At 35.0% G+C, this 22,162-nt stretch overlaps 2 protein-coding genes and 1 non-coding gene across 3 annotated transcripts; all 3 read left to right on the top strand.

Moving 5' to 3' along the window:
- Positions 1-2,306: 2,306 nt before the first annotated feature.
- On the top strand, positions 2,307-3,257 carry LOC112912029 (olfactory receptor 1165). The gene has a single exon (XM_025988758.1). The coding sequence runs from the start codon at positions 2,307-2,309 to the stop codon at positions 3,255-3,257; it is 951 nt and encodes a 316-aa protein (XP_025844543.1).
- An 11,635-nt stretch (positions 3,258-14,892) lies between these two features.
- Positions 14,893-15,657, top strand: LOC112912028 (olfactory receptor 5D13-like). The gene has a single exon (XM_025988757.2). It carries the CDS (start codon positions 14,893-14,895, stop codon positions 15,655-15,657), a length of 765 nt encoding a protein of 254 aa, XP_025844542.2.
- Positions 15,658-18,373: 2,716 nt separating this feature from the next.
- On the top strand, positions 18,374-18,475 carry LOC112912044 (U6 spliceosomal RNA). Its single transcript, XR_003233463.1, has one exon. It is a non-coding gene; the product is annotated as a U6 spliceosomal RNA (small nuclear RNA).
- The last annotated feature ends 3,687 nt before the right edge of the window (positions 18,476-22,162 follow it).

The raw sequence follows: 22,162 nt of genomic DNA on the forward strand, positions 1-22,162 counted from the left end.
TTTATTTAAAGTTTACGTGGGGCACATGTTGAATACAGCATGTTCACTGGTCTTCAGCAATTCAGTTAGGCTGAAAGGCCATGCAAGCAGCAGAGAGAAAAAGGAGTCGACAGTGCATGAAATTGAATAACAAATGCACAATCCTCAGCTTTGAACATTCCAAGCACACAAATGTGAGATTTGTTGCTTTCTGGTAAATCCTGGACACAGTTTGACATGGCAGTAAATTGACCTAACACAGTTCAAATATTTGACTACAAGTACTCAGGCATTATTATTAGATATATAACATATGGAAGCAGATTGCAGAGTTCATTGCCTTTGGCTTGGCAAGGTAACCTTGAAAAGATTAGTCTTAGTTTCAATATCAGCTCAGAGAGTCTATGCTATCGATACCCAGAATATTGAGTAGGTCCTCAGGAGTATTTAGAAATCAGTATGAGGAAGAAAATGGAAAAACAAAGCACAACAAAACAAAAACTTTAAAAATGCTTATCCAGAGGGTAAGAGGACAAGAGATCTCTTTCAATGTCCTCAAATATTTGAAAAGTCTCTTGATAGAGAGGGTTAGCTTTAATTTCTGAGAATTCCAGAGAAAAAGAGAGAAAGAGATACATTTGGATCTGGAAAGCACCAGAAAAATACACTAGGATTTATACTGCTCAGGATAAATTTTCAAAGAGAGGATTGACGATGGTGGTTACTGCTTTGGTAATTTCCATTGACTGATGCTGAAAAGAGATCATTAGATGTGAGGACAGAAGCTTTAATATAAGGAGGGGGCAGTGGAAGTATTACTAAAGAAGACTAAACTAGACATGTGAAAATATTCAGGAATTCTCCACTTTTCAACTGTATCAGGTCTTGTCTTAATTTAATTTGGAGTCTTTGCCAAAGATGATGGTAATGGTTCCCTCTAGCGTTTGGCAGTTATAGCAGATTCTATCTCAGAATTTTTAACCTGCATGAATGTGACCTGATAAAGCCATCAAAGTTCCTGAATTTAGAGAGCCATTTTTTTTTTAAGTAGATACCTGAAAACTAAATGCATGAAGTTCACTACAGGTCAACCCAATCTTCTATGTAACGGAAAATGTGATCACATACCTGATGCTTTGCTCCTGATTAGTGGTAGAGTTAACGATAAGCTGTTGCTTGTTACAGACAAAGCTAAACTTTGTGAAAGTTCACAGATGTGTTCAAGATGACAGCAACATATTCACTGTGTCTCCACGTTCACTTCTAGATTTAATCATGTGAAGTTTAAAAAAATTTAATCATGTGAAATGTGTAATGTTTAAACTTCTGTTGGTTTATGGAAACAAAATACTTATATTTTTTAATCTAACACATTTTTTTCCCCACTCTTCACCATTTAGGCTTGTCACATCAGAAAAAGGCTTTTCGTTGTTGTTGTAAGAGATATTTCTTTTTCAGTACTATATATATATATATACAGTGTGTTTGTGTTTGTGTGTGTGCATGTTATACATTATAATCACTGGTAAATAAGCAGACTTTTTTCCACTTTGATACAGTTTGTACTACTGACAGCATAACCAACAGAAGATAGTTATGTAAAGCTTTCAAGACTTATTTCTAAGACACAGCTTCTAAAAACACTTTTAATGATTAAGCATGTTGAGCCTTAAAAATAACCATTTGATGGGGATGTAATTGACAAAACATAGTTATTAGTGAAATTTTTACCAGACCACGTATAGAGCCTCTTAAGTAGATGTTTTGTGAGTTCCTGATAATAGGATATACCAAGAATAGATAAACATTCAATATATCAATAAATATTTGTGAATATCCGATGATGTATTCCCCCCAAACAAATTTACTATTCTATTTTTCTTTATGTATTAGAAATGTTTAATCTTCCCAAAGCCACTTCTGCTGCGGTCACATGACTACTATGATATGCTCAATTGTTTCCTGATTTTGCTCTGTTTCCTTTGTACTCATATACTTCTATTTTATCATGGGGCCATTCAAGGGGCTCAGGATCATATATATTTACAGATCATTTATGTCACATACTACTGATAAGTCCTATTCTTATTCCTTATTTTCTAGATGAAGAAACTAAAGTCCTGAATGATACAGCTAATTCTGCAAAAAGTCAGTAAGTTGTTAAGTAAGATTCTAAAGTGAAGCAGAGCACCCATGAGAACCTGCTGGCCATATTGCCTTCCCTGCCTTACACAGACCTGCCCCAATTTATTTCTACTCTTCCTTATCAAGTTCTGCTGCTCAGTTCTCTTTTCTTCTCCTTTATTCATCTTTTAAAATCAAGAGCCATGGAACTAGATGAAGGAAATCAGAGCTCTGTGACCACATTCATTCTCCTGGGTTTCTCAGAATACCCTCACGTCCAGATGCCCCTCTTCCTGGTGTTCTTGACCGTCTACACGGTCACTCTGGTGGGGAACCTGGGCATAATCGTGGTCGTAAGGATCAACCCCAAACTCCACACCCCCATGTACTTTTTCCTCAGTCACCTATCCTTTTTGGATATTTGTTATTCCAGTGTCTTTACACCGAAACTATTAGAAATCTTGGTCACAGAAGACAGAAGTATCTCCTTCAAAGGATGCATGGTGCAATTTTTCTTCATTTGTGCATTTGTAATTACGGAAATGTTCATGTTGGCAGTAATGGCCTATGACCGATTTGTGGCTGTCTGTAACCCTCTGCTCTACACAGTTGCTATGTCTCAGAAACTCTGTGCCCTCTTGGTAGCTGGAACCTACACGTGGGGTGGCATATGTTCCTTGACACTCACATACTCTCTTTTGGAACTATCCTACTGTGGTTCCAACATCATAAATCACTTTGGCTGTGAGTATTCTGCCATCCTCTCTTTATCCTGTTCTGACCCCTACTTCAGTCAGATGACATGTTTGGTCATTTCTACATTCAACGAGGCTTGCAGCCTCCTGATTATCCTGGCCTCCTATATATTCATAGTTGCCACCATCATCAAGATGCCTTCTGCTGGTGGACTCCAGAAGGCCTTCTCCACCTGTGCCTCCCACTTGACCGCCATCACCATCTTCCATGGGATAATCCTTCTTCTCTACTGTGTGCCCAACTCCAAAAGCTCGTGGCTCCTGGTCAAAGTGGCCACGGTGTTTTTTACTGTCATGATCCCCATGTTGAACCCCCTTATTTACAGCCTGAGGAACAAAGACGTGAAAGACACAGCCAGGAAGTTAATCCATACCAAACTGCTTTCTCACTCAATGTGATTTTGATTTTTATACACACACACACACACTTTAAATATTTTTATACATTGCATTGATGGTTATTAATTTTTTCTTCAAATAATTGGAGAAAATTTATTCAGGAAATTAGTTAGTTTATATACATCTGTGATTATTAAGTCTCACTGCACTTTAAAAAAAAAATCACTCGCAGGTGAAAAGAAAAGAAAGAAAGAAAATTCTGCTCAAGTTCCACTCCCAAAGCATAGTATACAAAATCAGGGGGCTCTAAAGAAGTCCTTGTCCTACCTCCCAGAACCAGTGAATATGTTACCTTCCATGTTCCCTTTCTCCCCTCACTCCTTATTCTTCCCTTCTCTTCCTCTCTCAAATCATGAACTATGACAAACAACACATAGAGAAGCAATTTTGAATAAATTTTCTGTGCATTACCTTCTCCAAGAAAGTAAAGACAAAACATTATCCGCAACTTTCAAAATACTGATAAGCATTTTCTAATCATTGCTTCTTAGCATCCCTAGGGGCAAACTCCACTGTGGAGTTTGTGACAGAACTCTTTCTGTTTAGCTACAAGCCCTATGAATTGGTTATTAGAGTATAAATGTTAACCTTGCCTCCTTTTGAAATTCATATAAGTGAAATCTTAGAGTATATATTCCATTATGTCTGGCTTCTTTGGCTCAACATTTGTTTTATTTTTTATTTTTTTTTTTAATTAATTTTTATTGGTGTTCAATTTACCAACATACAGAAAAACACCCAGTGCTCATCCCGTCAAGTGTCCACCTCAGTGCCCGTCACCCATTCCCCTCCAACACCCGCCCTCCTCCCCCTCCACCACCCCTAGTTCGTTTCCCGGAGTTAGGAGTCTTTATGTTCTGTCTCCCTTCCTGATATTTCCCAACATTTCTTCTCCCTTCCTTTATATTCCCTTTCACTATTATTCATATTCCCCAAATGAATGAGAACATACACTGTTTGTCCTTCTCCGACTGACTTATTTCACTCAGCATAATACCCTCCAGTTCCATCCACGTTGAAGCAAATGGTGGGTATTTGTCGTTTCTAATTGCTGAGTAATATTCCATTGTATACATAAACCACATCTTCTTTATCTCAACATTTGTTTTAAATGGATGTTGAAGTTATTAGCTGTAATAGTAGTTCATTTCTATTGGTGAAGAATGTTCCATAAAATAAATATGCCATGATTGGTTTATTTATACTGTTAATAGAGTTTTAGTTATTTCCTCTTCTTGGGTTTTATGAAAATGCTATGAACATCCTTGCACAGACATCTGCTGCCCTCACATGAGCAAGCATTCATTCTGTGGGATGTGTCCTATGACTGAAACTTCTGGATGCAGGGAGCTGGATTATTCTCTTTTACTAGATGCTTTTTTTTAATTTTTAATTTTTTATTGGTGTTCAATTTGCCAACATATAGCATAACATCCAGTGCTCATCCCATCAAGTGCCCCTCAGTGCCCGTCACCCAGTCACCCCTACCCCCCGCCCACCACCTTTTCTACCACCCCTTGTTCATTTCCCAGAGTTAGGAGTCTCTCAATTTCTGTCTCCATTTCTGATATATCCCACCCCTTTTTTCTCCTTTCCCCTTTATTCTCTTTCACTATTTTTTATATTCCCCAAATGAATGAGACCATATAATGTTTGTTCTTCTCCGATTGACTTATTTCACTTGGCATAATACCCTCCAGTTCCATCCATGTCGAAGCAAATGGTGGGTTTTTGTCATTTCTAATGGCTGAGTAATATTGCATCAAATGATTTCCCAAAGTTGTATTAATATAAATCCCCCCTATATAGTGTGTGATTTCTAATTATTGCCCATTCTTGCCAACATTTTTTTAATTGAAGTTCGATTTGCCAACATATAATATATTTATTTCCTCTAAATGAATGAAGGTATTCCCATATTTTATGTGCTAAGTTGTCCCAAAAATTTCATACCTTATTATGTCTTTTCTATTATATTCTAACTCCTCTTGGATCCTAGATTTTATTTTTTCCCTTTTTACACTGATTTTTAAAATTTATTTCCAAGATCAAATTGGAATTAAATTTTGGTGTCATATGAAAATCAGCTGATTTTATTTTTTAACCTATGGATGTATATTTTCCCAGCAATCTTTATTACAAAGTCACTCCATTAGCACTAGCCCATAGTGCCAGGATTTCATAAAGTAAATGTCCCTATATGTTTAGCATACAAGCTTTCTATATGCTTCTCTCTGTTTTATAGCCATACCTATCCATAACTAACAATGTATGGTATCCAGTAAAGCCACTCCTGAAAAGTTACTTTTTTTCTTTCAGGTTAATTGAGATATCTTTTGAACCTCACCTTTCCAAACACATTTTAGTCGTTCCTATTTGGATTTTAGATAGAATTACAGTAGAAGTATAGATCCATTTGGAAAGAAATAGCACATTTGCATCTGTAAGTTTTCCAAATCATGAGCATGCTATATCTTTCTGTTTGTTTAGATTTACTTCAATTTTTGCAATAAACATTTTACCACATTGTTTTTCTGTAAAGTTCTTGCATATATTTTGTGAAAGTAATCCCTGAGTATGTGATCTTTATCATACTATTTTAAGTTTCATTTGTAAGACATGTTATTTTTAGATCAGAATCTAATTTACTGTTATATGATTTTACTTTGGGCCACTCTACCAAAATCTCATAATAATTTTATAATTTTTTGTAGATTAGTTTGGATTTTCAATATGCATATCATATAATCTCCAATTAAACATATTCTGATGTTGTTGTTTCCAATATTATTCCTTTTAATTGCTTTTTTGTTTTATTTTGTTTTGGCTAATTGTCTAAGAATATGAGCATAATTTTGAATAAATATAGTAAAAGTGGGCATCCTTAATTTCCTCACCTCACAAAGAAGGCATTGAATATTTCATATTTAAAATGATGTTTTCTAGGTGTGCTCGAGTGGCTCAGTCAGTTAAGTGTCTACCTTTGGCTCAGGTCATGTCTCAGATCATGATCTCAGGGTCCTAGGATGGAACCCTGCTCTGGCTCCCTGCTCAGTGGGGAGTCTGCTTCTCCCTTTCTTTCTGCCCCACCTCTCCACTCATGCTCTCTCTTTCTCTCTCTGTACTAAATAAACAAATAAAATCTTTAAAAAAATAAATAAAATGGTGTTTCCTATAGATTTTTGTACATTCCTCCTTCCAGATTAACAAAGTTATCTGCTTTCGCTGTGTTTTTGCAATATTTTGGTTTTTGATGAATAGATGTGGAATTTCATTAATTTGCTTTTTCTTCATCTGAGTTCCTTTAATATTTTCATGTGGAAACTTATATTTTTTTGAATTTTCTACTATTAAATCAAGTGGTTTTTGTACTAAGAGCATGAATTTAAATGTTATATAATAGAATATTCTGTTAGTTGATTAGTTTGTGTCCATATTTTATTTATAATTAAAAATTCTATGTCCATGAGTATAATAGTTTTGTAATTTTCTTTTATTGTACCATCCTTGTTAGTTTTCGGCATCAAAATCATATTAGCCTCTTCAGATGAACTGATAAGAATGTCTTCTTATTCAACTCAATGAAAAATATTGCATAATAGAATTCACTGAAACATAAGAGGATTTTTGATCACATAGGAAAGTTTTCAATTATGAATGCCCTTCTAAAAATAGTGGTAAGAAAATCTAATCCCAATTTCTTCTTGAGTCAGTTTCATTGTTTTGTTTTCACTTTTTGGAGTTCATTCATTCATTTTTGCTGTTTTCAAAGTCAGCAGCACGACTTTTTTCATAATAGTTTCTAAAGTTGGAAGGAGCTATAGTTGTGATCAGTTTTCATTGCTGATACTAGTTAAAGCTATCTATGCCTTCTCTCTCTCTCACTTGTTTAGATATATGAGACTTTAATTTTATTGGTTTTCTTAAACAACCAGTTTTAGATTTGTTTATCCCTTATATTTTATATATGCTATTTATTAAGTTCTTCTGTTTTTGCTTTTTAATTTTTTTTTCTTTCTTCAGATGCTTTCTTACTGAAAATACTTGTGACTCTATCTGAAGGCTCTTTTTTTTTTTTTTTTTTTTTTTTTTTTTACTATTTGTGGGAGTATCTTCAGTCCACACATAGGCCAGGTTGAAAGTGCCAAGCAGTTAACATCTCCAAGAATAGTTCTCAACTAATGGTAGTAAATGGCAGTAGGTCCATAAATACCACAATTTCTTCATTCTTTTGCAGGGTGGCAAATATAAATTAGGTTCTACATGTTCTTCCAGGAGTCCTCATTGGGACTGACCCAGTTGTTCACGCAAATAACCTGTTCATGTAATGTTGTCTCTCTTTTCCCTACTTAGTTTCAGGTGTTGCCTAATATCATTTTCCAAATAAACTACTAGCATCCAAATCCTTGTTTTAAGGTCTGCTACCGTGGAAAATCAACCTCATATAGAATGGAAAACATTGTTGGAACATCTACGAGAGATACATGTAATAACTATTATGAAAGAGCTCCTACTTACAGTGAAGTACAAAAACTCCAATAAATATTAGCAAATATATCACTTACCAGAGTTTATCCCTTGGGCCAGATCCTATACCCATGCCTTAACTAACATGTGGGCACGTTGGCTCTGTATAGCTGAGGTCAGTCCTGATGGAGTTCACTGCTGGGAGAATAAGTCCCTCCTTGAAGAGGGATTTGTATGGTGCATTTCTGTGCCCACCACAACAAGAGGGGAGGGGTGGTGGATCAAGCATTTTAACATTGCTGGTGAGAGTAGAAATTAGCAGAATTACTTTAAAGAGTAGTTTGGTAATAGTTATTCTAAGAAAATATACATAGCAATACTACTTCTGAGAATTTATCCTAGAGATACTTTGAAAAAGAAAGTAGAGAGATATACATGTAGATACTTTTGAAGCATTATTTATAATAGCAAAAGACTAAAGAATCTGAAATACTCATTGATATGTGTTTGGCTTATAAATTATAGTATTTTTTAAAAAAGAATATACTGTGTAACCATTAAAAATCCTGTCCTTTTTTAAAAGATTTTATGTATTTATTCATGACACACACACACAGAGGCAGAGACACAGGCAGAGGGAGAAGCAGGCTCCCCACAGGGGGACTCAGTCCCAGGACTCTAGGATTTTCACTTGAGCCAAAGGCAGATGCTCAATGACTGAGCTACCCAGGTGCCCCAAAAGTGTTGTCATTTTTATATATACTCATATTGACAAAATAAACTGTTCCAGAAAAATTGAGCAAGAACCACACAGTAGTCCTAATTTAACTTCATTTATGTAAGGAGTTCATCTGCATATCTCTGTATATATGAATATATAAATGCACTGTTTCTTGATGATTCAAAACAAATAAACAAAAATAGGTAGCATGTGGAAAACCTGCTGGGTTGACAGGCAGAAGCATGAGGGAGATTTCTTTTATCCTATCTTTGAAATCACCTTAGGTAAATATTATCTAATGAAAGACCATTACATTTAATTTATCACAAATGGTTTTAATATAGAAATTGTTGAGTGAAGTAAGTCAATCGGAGAAGGACAAACATTATATGTTCTCATTCATTTGGGGAATATAAATAATAGTGAAAGGGAATATAAGGGAAGGGAGAAGAAGTGTGTGGGAAATATCAGAAAGGGAGACAGAACATAAAGACTCCTAACTCTGGGAAACGAACTAGAGGTGGTGGAAGGGGAGGAGGGCGGGAGGTGGGGGTGAATGGGTGACGGGCACTGAGGGGGGCACTTGACGGGATGAGCACTAGGTGTTATTCTGTATGTTGGTAAATTGAACACCAATAAAAATAAATTTATTATTAAAAAAATAAAATAAAATCTTAAAAAAAAAGAAATTGATGTTTAAAAATGTTGTCATGGTCTCTCAATTTTGCAATCACCAAGGTACTGCTTCTAGTTTTTTCTTTATGTAGATTGATGGTAAATGCCTATATTCACAGATAAAAACACACATTAAACAAGTAATAGATATAAATATACGTTAATATATTTGTATTTTGTGTATTTCAATATTTACATAATTGATCTATGCATTTCAGATTGTAAATATATTATGTTACAAATACCCATATATTACTTTGAGAGCCAGATTATATTGAACCTGTAAATATTGAACTAAAATTTCATTAAGATTTATCATCACTCTTTTATTCCATAAGTTTAGAAGAATTGCTATTGTCTTCCTCGAACTGTATTATGATGCATCACTTTTGAGTCAAGACTTATTTTAACAATTTCTGGCAATATTGATATTTTATATCAATCTTAGCTTATTTCATGAAATTATGAACTTTCAATCTGTTTTCAGATTTTGGTTATTTTACTACTTATAATTAGCTTATATTTCCAGAAATTTTCCATTGTGCTCTATTGTGTGAAGAGTTATAGGGGGTTTCAAATACTATAGAGAGTTAATGGTCTGGGGAACAGTCCAATTCCTACTTCTAATTAGCAACACAGGCTTGGAGTACTTACAATAATTACCAGATTGATAATATCCAGAATCCAATTATCTATATGAAAATCACACTTTATGACCAGGTAGACATTAGAATCTCATGATAATTCCATTTTTTTAATTTTAAGAAACAACTGAGATGATATGTATAGAATTGCTTTATAAGTTGTAAATTTGGTTTGCAAGTTTATGGCTAAAACAACACTATGAGATATTAATTTTCTTTTCATTTCACAAATATTGAATATATAACTGAGCTATACACTAAATAAAATGCACTGGGAGTTGAAAGTGTCAATAAGGAGATATACAAGAAAAGCAATCAAAACACAACCTTAAGATAATTGCTATAATGAAATGTGTCCTTAGTTAGCTGTAATTTTGTGGGATCTTTTTACATGAAGGACTGGGATTTGAATCCTGACTCTTCTACATACCAATTTTGTGACTTGGAAAATTATACGTTTTTATGTTTAGTTTACCTTTTTGTGATACATGTGTATTTTAGAAAATTGCATGTAAATTTGAATTCACTATATTTTGTTAGTAATTAAGAATTTGAAAATGTTATTTACTACCCCTTACATCTCTGACCCCCAACCCCCATTTCCATGGCCATAGACACTAAAAACGAAGTGGGAAATGGTATAACAAAATAATTCAAAGTGGAGGCAAATGTGGATATTGAGAGGCTACTTGTTACATTTATACTATTTAAGGTCTAAGGTGATAGTGTCTTGGCATAAAGCAGAAATGGCTGTGATGATGGAGAGTCAATGAAATGGGCCTATTTAATATGAATGTTGACATTTTAAAAATAAGTTTTAAAATTTTTAATAATTTCCAATTTATAAAATAAATTGCAAAGATACTTCAGAGTTTCCATACACATCTTATTCATTATCCACATTGCTAACATCTTATGCAATTACCATAATGCATTTTCAAATGCTTCTGCACAACAAAGGGAACAATAAATCATAAAAAGGGAACCTAAAGAATGGGAGAAAATATTTAGAAGCCATATATTTTATAAAAGATTAATCTATATTTCTTATGAATAAGGAATTCACAAATTCAATAGCAAAAACAAAACAAAACAAAAACAAAACAAAAAGCTAAGAACCAAACCTGAAAGTTGACTAAGAACTTGATACATGTCTTCTAAGATATACAAATAGCCAATAGATATGTTAAAAAAATGTTCCATGTCACTTAATCATCAGGGAAATGCAAATAGAAATAATCAAAACAATAAGATTCTCATATGTATATGTAAAAGTGTTGGTTAGGATGTGAAGAAGTTGGAACCCTTATTCATTATTGACAGTAATGCAAAATGGTGCAGTTGCTATAGAAAACAGTATGGAAATTCTACACAAAACTAAAAATTTACCTAATATGTGATTCAGTAATGCTACTTCTGGATTTTTATTGAAAGAATTGAACTCAAGATTTCAAAAATATTTTAGCATTCCTATGTTCATTGCAGAACTATTCACAATAGTTAAGATGCAGAAACAGCCTAAATATCCATGGACAGATAAGTGGATAAAGAGAATGTGGTAGATATGCAATGGGATACAATTATGCCTTAAAAAGAAAGAATATTCCACAATATGTGACCACAGGGATGAACTCTGAGAACATTAAGTAAGTGAAATAAGCTAGTCACAGAAAATAAATTTGACTTATATGAAGTATCTAAAATAATCAAATTTGTAGAATCAAAGAGTGGAATGATAGTTGCTAGGGACTAGGGGAAGTGAGAAAGGGGAGTTACAAACCAGTGGGTATATTTTTCAGTTAAAAACGATGAGCAAGTTCTAGAGATCTGCTTTACAAAATTGTATTTTTAGTCAACAATATTGTATTGTACTCTTAAAAATCTCTTAAGGTAGATAGATCTCACATTAAGTGTTCTTACTACAATAAAATGAAAATTTTGAAAAGAAGAATTGTACCTCACTGGGGGAAATGGGTAGCTCAGTCAGTTGAACAACTGACTCTTGATTTTGGCCCAGGTCCTCGTCTCAATGTACTGAGATTGAGCTGCATGCCAGGCTCCACACTCGGCACAGAGTCTGCTTGAGATTCTCTACCTCTCATCCTGCCCCTCCCCCTGCTGGTACACACTATAAATGAATGAATGAATGAATGAATGAATTAATTAATTAAAACCTTCCCTCTTTTTTTTAAAGCACTAGTATATTATGGTCACTAAAATCTAAACTTTATATAGATTATTTTTTTACCTCATCAATGGTCCCTTTCATGTCAGATCCAACCCAAGTTTACCACATTGCATGCAGTTTTTGTGTGTTCCCAGCCTACTCTGGTCTGTGATAGGTTTTCACTCTTTTCTTCTGTTTCTTGACTCTGACAACTCTAATGAATACTGGTTAGATATCCTGTAGAATGCTTCCAAATATGAGTTTGTATCATGAATTTTTCACTTTAAGCTGGGATGATGAGTTTGGGGGAAAAAAAGGTGAGAAAAAGTGAAGCTTAAAAAAAAAACAAAAAAAAATTTAAAAAAATTAAAAAAAATTTTAAAAAAAGGGAAGCTTTTGTAATCACAAGGCTTCAGGGGGTAAATGATATCCTCAATACATCACTGATGATGGTCACCTTCATCCTTTTTCTTAAGGTAGTGTTGGCCAAATATTCCACACTAATGTGGAATTTGAAATGCAGTTGAGCTAATAACAGCTATTTCTGGATTGTCCTTCTCTTTTCTTATTTCAAGCTCTATAGCCCATGTGTTCTTCAGTTAATACATATTATTTTAATAATTTGATATCTAAAGCCAATTAGTGGAATAGATGTGGTCATGTAATCATCCCTAATGCTTTATGCTTTACAAGAAAATGCATATACAACAATGACACAAGAGACAGAGTTTTAACTGATTGTATGTTTTGTAGTACACTGAGGAACACTCCAATTATAATTCTCTGGTCTCTATCTTCACAGACATGGAGGCAGATATAAGAACCAGAGTTTGGCAAGAGTTTAGATTGTGGATTTAGCTTTCAGTTTTTTTCTTTATATTTCCTAAGATTTCTTATGTCCTGGAAATAAAATGTCATTTTACTGGCATACCTATTAAAATATACTGCTATTTTATTTCAAACCTCAAGCCTGTTGCTATTTTAAAGAATGTTTTATTACTAAGAAGAAAAATGCCTGAGATTCATTAATCATAAGAAGAAATTCCCCATAAGTTAAATAAGCACTGCTGGTTTCAGGTCAGTTCATTTCTTTTTTTGGTAACTTTCAGTTTATGTGGAAAACATGGAGCTCCAGCTCATATAGATTATTCCAAGAATTATACAGGGTCCCTTTTTGTGGTCAGGGACATTTTAATGTTCACTTACAAGCCATAAAGTGTTCCTGATGAATAAATCCTGTATTACAGAAACTGGCAGCAGTGAGCAATGGTGAAGTTACAGAAAATTATGGAGTATTTGTTGATTTTGTAATCCTGCAGGCCTAGTCTCAGTTTGAAGATAAACCTGATATTAACGCATTGATTTTCACCAAAATCATTTGAAACTGCTAGGGTTGGGATACCAAGTCTTTTTCTTGAACACATTTTTGTTATTGACCTAATAATCTGCCAATAAGCCAAAACGGTAGTAGCAATCTCCCTAATAAACCAGGGTTTTGCTAATATGGTCACATGTTGAAGGGAACACATTTATTAAAATAGTCTAAATATAATGGATGTTTAGACTATATCTGCTCGGTCCCACCTACTGCTGGAAAGAATATGCTGATGATGGATACTCCATGTGTAAGGTTTCTTGCGGTACGTCCAAAAGTAGGCACTCATGTTGCTGAGTCTGGAACCTGATTCTTCCAGGCAAACTAAGATGACACAGATAACTCACCTAATTCTGTTGTCAAGACATAGACGTGGGACCTTTCACTTTGTGTGCCTACTTCTCTTACTTCCTAATTTTTCCCAAGTTTGCCTCATTATAAGAGAGGGCTTACTTCTATTGGTCAAAAACATGTGTAATTTTCATTGTGTCATAGAACATATTTTATATGGAGCTATTGTTACTGAATATAAGATACTTCTGTTTCTCAAAAAAGTATGTATATATAATTTAATTATGTATTTATGATTTTAAAATATATAACAGAATGGATGACCTAAGGCACATTAATAGTTAATGAAATATGAATTAAATTTAATTAATAAACGAATATATGCTGACCAAAATGTTAATAGGAGACCTACAAAACTGCTTCTGGAGGCAGGACACCCATAGTGGAAGTTTTGATGGAAACCAGATGCTCATTCATGAATAGGTCTGTAATGGATTGTCAAGCATTAGGTGGATGGTACAGACTAGATACATTTTAAGGTTTATTCCAACTCCTAAATTCCAGGAGTATTTAATCCTGTATAATGCCTAGAAAACATTGAATAGATAAAAAACCATTAATACTGAGGTTTATGTGGCACTATTTGCAATGCCAAGTGATCTTGACCCTTGGTATAGTTCTTAGAACCATAACAAAGTATTCTGTGCTACTTTTCTGCCTCTCTCCCTCCCATTTTGTACAATTCCTTTCATGATCTAAATTTATATTTCAGTTCAGCAGTAATGATACTAACAAGGGCTGAATTTTAAATAATAGAATGATTTATATATATATATATATGTATATATATATACATATATATATATATATATATTTCATATACCAGTGATCCCCATAATTTAGCAGGCATCAAAATCACCTGGAGAACTGGTTAAATCAAGAATAGCGAGCCCCATCCTAGAGTGTCTGATTCAGAGTGCTGGTGATAGGGTTAGAGAATTTGCAGCCCTAACAACTTGTCAGGTGCTCATGCTTCTGTTGATTTGGGGGACTGACCATACTTTGAAAGCCACCATCCTATATCAACTTCACAGAGGCATATGAAACCTCTTAGTTCTCTGGTTCACCTTCCCATTCAGTTCTACTTTTCAGAAATAACTTTTGGTTCTTTATTCAACAGGAATCATGATGTTACCTGAAGGAAATCAAAGTATCATACCCACATTTATTCTCTTGGGTTTTTCAGAAACCCAACACGCCGGGTTCCTCTCTTCCTAGTTTTCTTGTCTATCTATATGGTCACTACTGTGGGAAATTTGGGCATGATAATAATTATCAAGATCAATCCTAAATTCCACACGGTGATGTACTTTTTCCTCAGCCACTTGTCCTTTGTAGATTTCTGTTATTCCACTGTAGTTACACCTAAATTGTTGGAGAACTTGATTGTGGAAGATAGAACCATCTCCTTTTCTGGTTGTATTATGCAATTTTGCTTTGCTTGCCTATTTGGAGTCACAGAAACTTTTATGTTGGCAGCGATGGCCTATGACCGTTTTGTAGCAGTTTGTAACCCCTTGCTATATACCACTACTATGTCTCAGAAGCTTTGCACTCTGCTGGTAGCTGGGTCTTACTCATGGGGTATAGTCTGTTCCATGACACTCACATATTTTCTTCTTGCATTATCCTATTGTGAGTCTAGCATCATAAATAATTTCATCTGTGACCATTCTGTAATTGTTTCTGTCTCCTGTTCAGACCCTTATATCAGCCAGATGCTGTGTTTTATTATTGCCGTGTTCAATGTGGTGAGCAGCCTGATGATTATTCTGATGTCTCATATACTCATTTTTATCACTGTTATGAGGATGCCTTCTGCAAGTGGGCGCCGGGAAACCTTTTCCACCCGTGCCTCTCACCTGACAGCCATCACCATATTCCATGGGACCATCCTTTTCCTTTACTGTATCCCTAATCCTAAAACTTCTTGGCTCACAGTTAAAGTGGCATCTGTGTTTTACACAGTGGTGATTCCCATGCTGAATGCCTTGATCTGAAGCCTTAGGAACAAAGCTGTGAAAGACACATTCAGAAGACTAGTGGTCGCAAAATTGCTTTGTCACTCAATATAATATTCTTAGATTCGTTACTTTATTTCTGAAACAAACCTGATTTACAATGCTAGAGATTGTCCAGCTCTTATAGTGTAGTTGATGATTAAAATAACTTTTTAAGGCTATGAGTTAATATGTCTATGGTTGTACATTTTACAAATATTGATTTTTGTGTATATTAATTTTAGTGAAATATCTCCAGACATGTAAACCAACATTAAAAAATAAAATTATTTGATCGTATTATGTAATATTTGTAATTTTTAAAAACATTTTAACAGATTGTATAATTTTATATGTATGTTTCCAAAATAAAACTAATTGCCAGTTCATCAAATATATACAGATCTAGAATGGTTCCCCTAGAATTGCAATCAGGCTGCTCCTATTCTAGAGATGGCCTTAGCAGTGTTTCAGCTCACTGCACCTCATATGTCAGCCAAACTTTTGCTATTTGTGGTATTGAATTGTAGAAGCTGACTTTTATTTGAGAAAATTTAAATGGATCCAAGCATATCTGGTGCTTCAAATTTCTTTGGATAGGTCATTATAATTCAGTGGGAAAAATGATGATTTTCAACATGCAGTGTGGAGAGACTAGATATCCATAAGGATAAAGGAGGCTTAACTCTTTTTTTTTTAATTTGTGAGGGACACAAAGAGCCAGAGACATAGGCAGAGAGAGAGGCAGGTTCCCCACAGGGAGCCTGATGCGGGACTACATCCCAGGACCTCGGGATCACACCCTGAGCGTAAGACAGACGCTCAACCACTGAGCCACCCAGACGTCTCAAGGAGACTTAACTGTTACCTCATACCACACACAGAGATTAACTTGAATTCAGTGAAATGGATCAAAGTTCTGAACATAAAATTAAAACTAGAAAATTTTAGAGTAAAACAAAGAAAATATTGTTTGAAATTAGCGGTGCTAATTTTTTTAGATAAAATACAAAACTGATGGATCTTCAAAAAACTGATAAAAAAAACTTCATCAACCTAAAAATCTGTTGTAAAGGGGCACCTGGGTCTGTGCAGTGTCTGCTTTTTTTTTTCAGAATTAATAACAATTTGAAAATCACTCTTTTATAAACAAACCGCATCCTTACTTTGAATCTCAAAAGGACAATTACATGGATACTTTTATGCCTCATCAGTACAGTTATCAAAATCTTGGTATAAGAAGGTCATCAAAGGTAAAATGCAGGAGATTTACATACTTCAGCACTTGTATCTATATAGTACCATATTTTCTTTACATAAATCAATATAAATTTCTCCCTGTTAATGTGACAAAAATATTCCATATCTTTCTTGCCATCTCCTGTCTACCTCTGAGAGGTCTATAGAGATAGCTCTTCATGAAAGAAAAGCTAGTCCTTCTATAAAAATCACTTTTGAAAGGAACAAAGTCAAAAAAATTAATGAAAGCGTGGGGACACTTGGGTGGCTCAGCGGTTGAGCATCTGCCTTTGGCTCAGGTCATGACCCCGGGGTCTTGGGATTGAGTCCCTCATCAGGTTCCCCACAGGGAGACTTCTCCCTCTGCCTATATGTGTCTCTCATGAATAAATAAATAAAATCTTTAATAAAAAGTTTATAAAAGGGCAAAAGTATCTGTTATACGTTGCTTTACTTACTCTTCTATTCCATATATTAATGCATACACCAGACAGAACAATTTTCTCTTCAGTTAAATACAGTGGATTTAATTTCTCATGGAAGAATGGATAGAAAGTGAATTGTTAAAGTGTGTGGGAAGTGTTCATATAAATTCAGAAGAGACCGCTACATTGTTTTTTTAATTAATTAATTTATTTATTTATGATAGTCACACACTGAGAGAGAGAGAGAAGCAGAGACATAGGCAGAGGGAGAAGCAGGCTCCATGCACCAGGAGCCCAACGTGGGATTCGATCCCTGGTCTCCAGGATTGCGCCCTGGGCCAAAGGCAGGCACCAAACCGCTGCGCCACCCAGGGATCCCAGCTACACTGTTTTAAAGTCATTCTATCTTTTACCCCCATCTGAAATGGGTGAGCACACTACTTGCTCCACATTTTCACCAATATATAACATTTCAGGCTTCTTTATATTGGGCATTCATACTGATGAGCAGTGGTACCTCACTGTGTTTTTAATAAGAATTTCACTGATGATTAATGATGTTTATTATCTTTTCATGCATCTATAGATGATTAGTATGTCTGGTTTTGTCACATGTCAGCTTAAATATTTCATTTTTAACTAAATTGTCCATTATTTTGAGTATAAAGAGTTTTTTATATGTTCTACAAACAAATCCTTTGCAAACATGTATATATACACATACATATATGTACATGTGGCACACACATATATATGGCAAATATTTAATCCCAGCCTGTGGCTTACATTTTTATTTTCTTAGCAGTATCTTTTACCACTAAGAAACTTTATAACAGATTTTTTTTTTAAAAAAAAGACAGTATTTATTCATGAAAGACAGAGAGAGAGAGGCAGAGTAAAGTGGTCATTGAGAGAAAACAGGTATGTTTGGCTTTAAACAGAGGAAAATTAGAAGAATGATTTGTCATAAAAGTCCTAGAAGGTCTGCTGATATAAAAGGGAAAAGAAGCCTTCTGGTGATTAGCAAAGAAACCATCAAAATCAGCCATCCTGTGCTCGCTTCGGCAGCACATATACTAAAATTGGAATGATACAGAGAGGATTAGCATGGCCCCTGTGCAAGGATGACATGCAAAACCAGCCATCCTGTGACTCACCCCTGTTCCTCAAGTGTAGTTGGCTTTTGATTGAGAACTAAGAAGTATGTAGTTCTCTCACATCTGAAAGTGGGCAATAGTTGTGCTCCATCTTTCTGGTATTGGAGTGTAGTTCTTCCTTCTGCTGCCCCATGCAGCTTAATAGCCCGACAAACATTATGAAGGGAGAGATGTGAGATGGTCAAGCCCTTGTGGAAGGTCTCAATTCTCTAGTGAGATTTTATTTATTTATTTTTTTCCTTAAGCACCATGAAATTTCTGTAGGGTGTTTCAGTGTACCTTTCTGGTTCAGATACCCAGCCTTCCACAGAATCCTAGAACACAATAAATGCCCTGTAGGGAAAATCGGTCATGAGTTTAGGGTTTCTTTAGTTTTTAATGTATCATAAATTCTTAGATAAATTTATTAGATAAATTTCTCTTGTGTCTACACAGCACAGCTAGATTATTTTCTCAGTATTGTCCCTCTGCAAGGGCCAAACCGGCTCAGCCTGTTCCCAGAACGAGCAGAAATCTGAATGTGAAGGAAAAAGCTGGTGACTGTCAGGAAAAAAAGTCATAAGAAGACTTCTTCAAGTAGAGCAAAGCCAGATGCATCTTGGAAAATAACCACAGACCATGGAAAACAATCAAATAGTAGCCTCTGTGCAGACAAATATGGCTTAAGACACTTTGTGTGTAATCATTGATTTGCCAAATGTATTATTTTCCTTAATATTTTTATTTATTTTTTATTCTTTACGATTTATTTATTTATTCATTAGAAAGAGAGAGAACGAGATGTGTGTGAGCAGAGGAGGGGCAGAGGAACTCCCAAGCAGACTCCCCATTGATTGAGGATGTGAGGTTCTATTTCATGTCCTGAGCCGAAATCAAGAATCAGATGCTTAACTGACTAAGCCACTCAGGTGCCTCCCCCTTTCTAATTTTAAAGGGAAATCAGAAAAAATTCACATTCCCAGGGCAGAGAGGTGTCAGTGGTGGGAAGCAGAGGCAGTGTAGGAGTGATGCCAATCTCAGTGGGAGAATAACAATGAAGACCCCAGGGATTCTGGAGCAAGGCCATGTCATCTACAGTAAATAATTCTACTCCTTGTGATTAATAGCCTCTGTTATGTTGGGGTTCCGGTAGAGTCGGCCCAAGAGTTGGTCAGGTTGTCAGGGGCCCAGGGAAAGTGTTAAATGGATCTAATAGGGTAACATCTGGGTAAAGTAGAACTAATGGATTGGTTGACACCCACTGGTTTTAGAAAGAAACAAACTTTCAAAATACATTTGTGACTTTTAAGAGTATATAGACACAAAAAATTGTATTAATATAACCTTGGAAGAATAGATTTTCCATATTTTAAAATTTAGTTTCAATGGAGTAAATAAGAATTTCCATGGACAAAAATGATTATTTTATGTCAAATGAAAATGCTATAATCCAAATTATGTTGTTTATACATCTCAAGACAAACACATTATGCAGAGAAAAAGAGAAAAATCACATAGCAAATGTTAACAGTAGTTATCGCTGAATGGTTGCATATTGGATGGTTTATCCTTCTTGTGTTTACTGTAGTCACCATATTTTCTAAGTCAATTTGTATATTTTCTATAATTATGCTTATAGAGGAAATTCATGAGGTAGGCTTGATGAAACATTGTCTCCTGTGATTTAGAAGAAATTGCATTCTTGTAAAATGTCACACAATCTAGCATTCAATCCAATTTCTGAGTTTCTTGATGTGAAAAAGAAATAGTTCAGTAGAAATCCTCTAGGGTCTGAATCCCTGAGGTCATGTAGGCATACATAAACCCTACATTTTGTTCCTATGAGTCAGATTCTCTCTCTCTCTCTCTCTCTCTCTCTCCTTTCCTCCATCCCTCTTACCTGTCTCTGAGTTTTTCTGGATACTAAAAAAAAAATTCCTGTCACATTAATTAAACATTATTGTCTACTCCTGCAATATTTACCAACTTCTCAATATTTTTAATAATGTTTGAATTCTGAGTGGAAACTTTCTTGGATACTCTTAATAACAGGGACAGGATCTTCAGGTGAGTTGATCTCAGGTAGGCTGATCTATTTTGTGTAGTCTTTTATTTATATGGAGGACATTGAAGTCCTACAACCTTTGAGACAGGGAACACTCCTCGTTAGTCTAAATGTTATGATATCTCTAGAGTTCATCTTTCTGAAAGCTCATATTGTTGAGCTTTGATTTCTTCCCTCTTCTCTAGAGTATCACCCACATTTTCACCTTGAGGATATCCACCATATGCCTAGCATAGCATAGTCACACCGAGAACTTAAAAAAAATATTATAAATCTGAGATTGTCCTCAACATCTCAAGATTTCATAGAAAGAGATAAGAATCATATGTATAACATAAGAGTAACACAATAGGTCATGAAATTTTGATTTCTGTAATGTCTGTAGGTATGCCAAGAAGGTGGAAACTATTGCTGGTGTGAAAAGGAAAGGTTTCTTTGTGATAGTAGTTTTCACTTAACGCTGCATTTGTTGCAAGCGGGGCATCAGTACACCAGAGAAAAGAGGTTATTGTAAGGTCAAAGAAAAAATCAAGTAAGCCAGATAAATGGCCATGTGTTATCAGCTGAGGATATTGGCATGAAACAAGGTTGGGTGCTAGGGAATGGTTAGGGTCAGGTTTTAGGCAAAACTGAACAGAGACATTTAGATTTGATGAATTAGCTAATGGAAAGAAATCCAAGTTTTCAGAGCTAAAGAGGGTCCTAACAGCTACAGTAATCAAGGGAAGAGGAATTTGATGTTCTCGCCACACAAGCTAGCAGCACTACGGGAAGGCTGGCTGTGCCTCGGCGGCTATAATCCACCTGAGCAATGATGACAGTTTGCTAAATTCCCATAGGTGCCAACCTGAGAATAGGAAGGGAGGATAAGAAAGTGTCAGACAATAATGAGAAAGCAAAGGGGGAAATAGAACTTACTGAAGGACGGTAATTGGCAAAAATAAGAGAAACAGGGTGAAGAGGAGACTCAGGAAGGAAACCTGGGCTTCCCTGTGGAGTCTCAAATTATACCCACGTGTCTATTGCTGCTGCCCACTTTGGCCCTTGATCTGTTTCTTAGATTATTTTTAATAGCGTAACAGCTTAAAAATAATATTAATTAGTCATAGCACTAAGAATTTTTTTAAAAGAGGGAGAGTGCATAAACCCACATCGCCCGGATTCCATAATTTTCAGACTCTGTGGTAAGTACATGAACATCATTTCCTAATTTAATACTTAGACACTAGTACAATATGTATCATCACTTCATTATTACTGACAAAATTGAGGCTCAGAGAATTTGAGTAATTCACCAAAGATTACATAGTAAATGACAAACCCTGAAATTGAATTTAGATCTAGGTTCCAAGCACATGCTTCTTTCATTAGCTCTTTGTCACTCTCCAACCCATTCCTTTTCTGCACACAGAAAATACATTTTCTTAAGTATCAACAAATAGCATTTAGTGATGAAGGAGGTAATAGTTTTTAAAAACTAAAATAGTGTTTTTATTTATGAAAATCATGCTAATACAGACTTTTTTAATCTAAACATTTCAAACAAGTGCCTGTTACTGGTTAATTTATTTTCTTAATTACTGTTAAATGATTAAAGATACTTATGTGGTTATAAACTGCTTGTGAACACAAGGTGCTTT

The sequence above is a fragment of the Vulpes vulpes genome, chromosome 5 (assembly GCF_048418805.1).
Source record: "Vulpes vulpes isolate BD-2025 chromosome 5, VulVul3, whole genome shotgun sequence".
Lineage (NCBI taxonomy): Eukaryota > Metazoa > Chordata > Mammalia > Carnivora > Canidae > Vulpes > Vulpes vulpes.

Bases quoted from the DNA above. Each gene is read 5' to 3' on its own strand.
- LOC112912029 (XM_025988758.1), top strand. From the start codon at position 2,307: ATGGAACTAGATGAAGGAAATCAGAGCTCTGTGACCACATTCATTCTC.
- LOC112912028 (XM_025988757.2), top strand. From the start codon at position 14,893: ATGGTCACTACTGTGGGAAATTTGGGCATGATAATAATTATCAAGATC.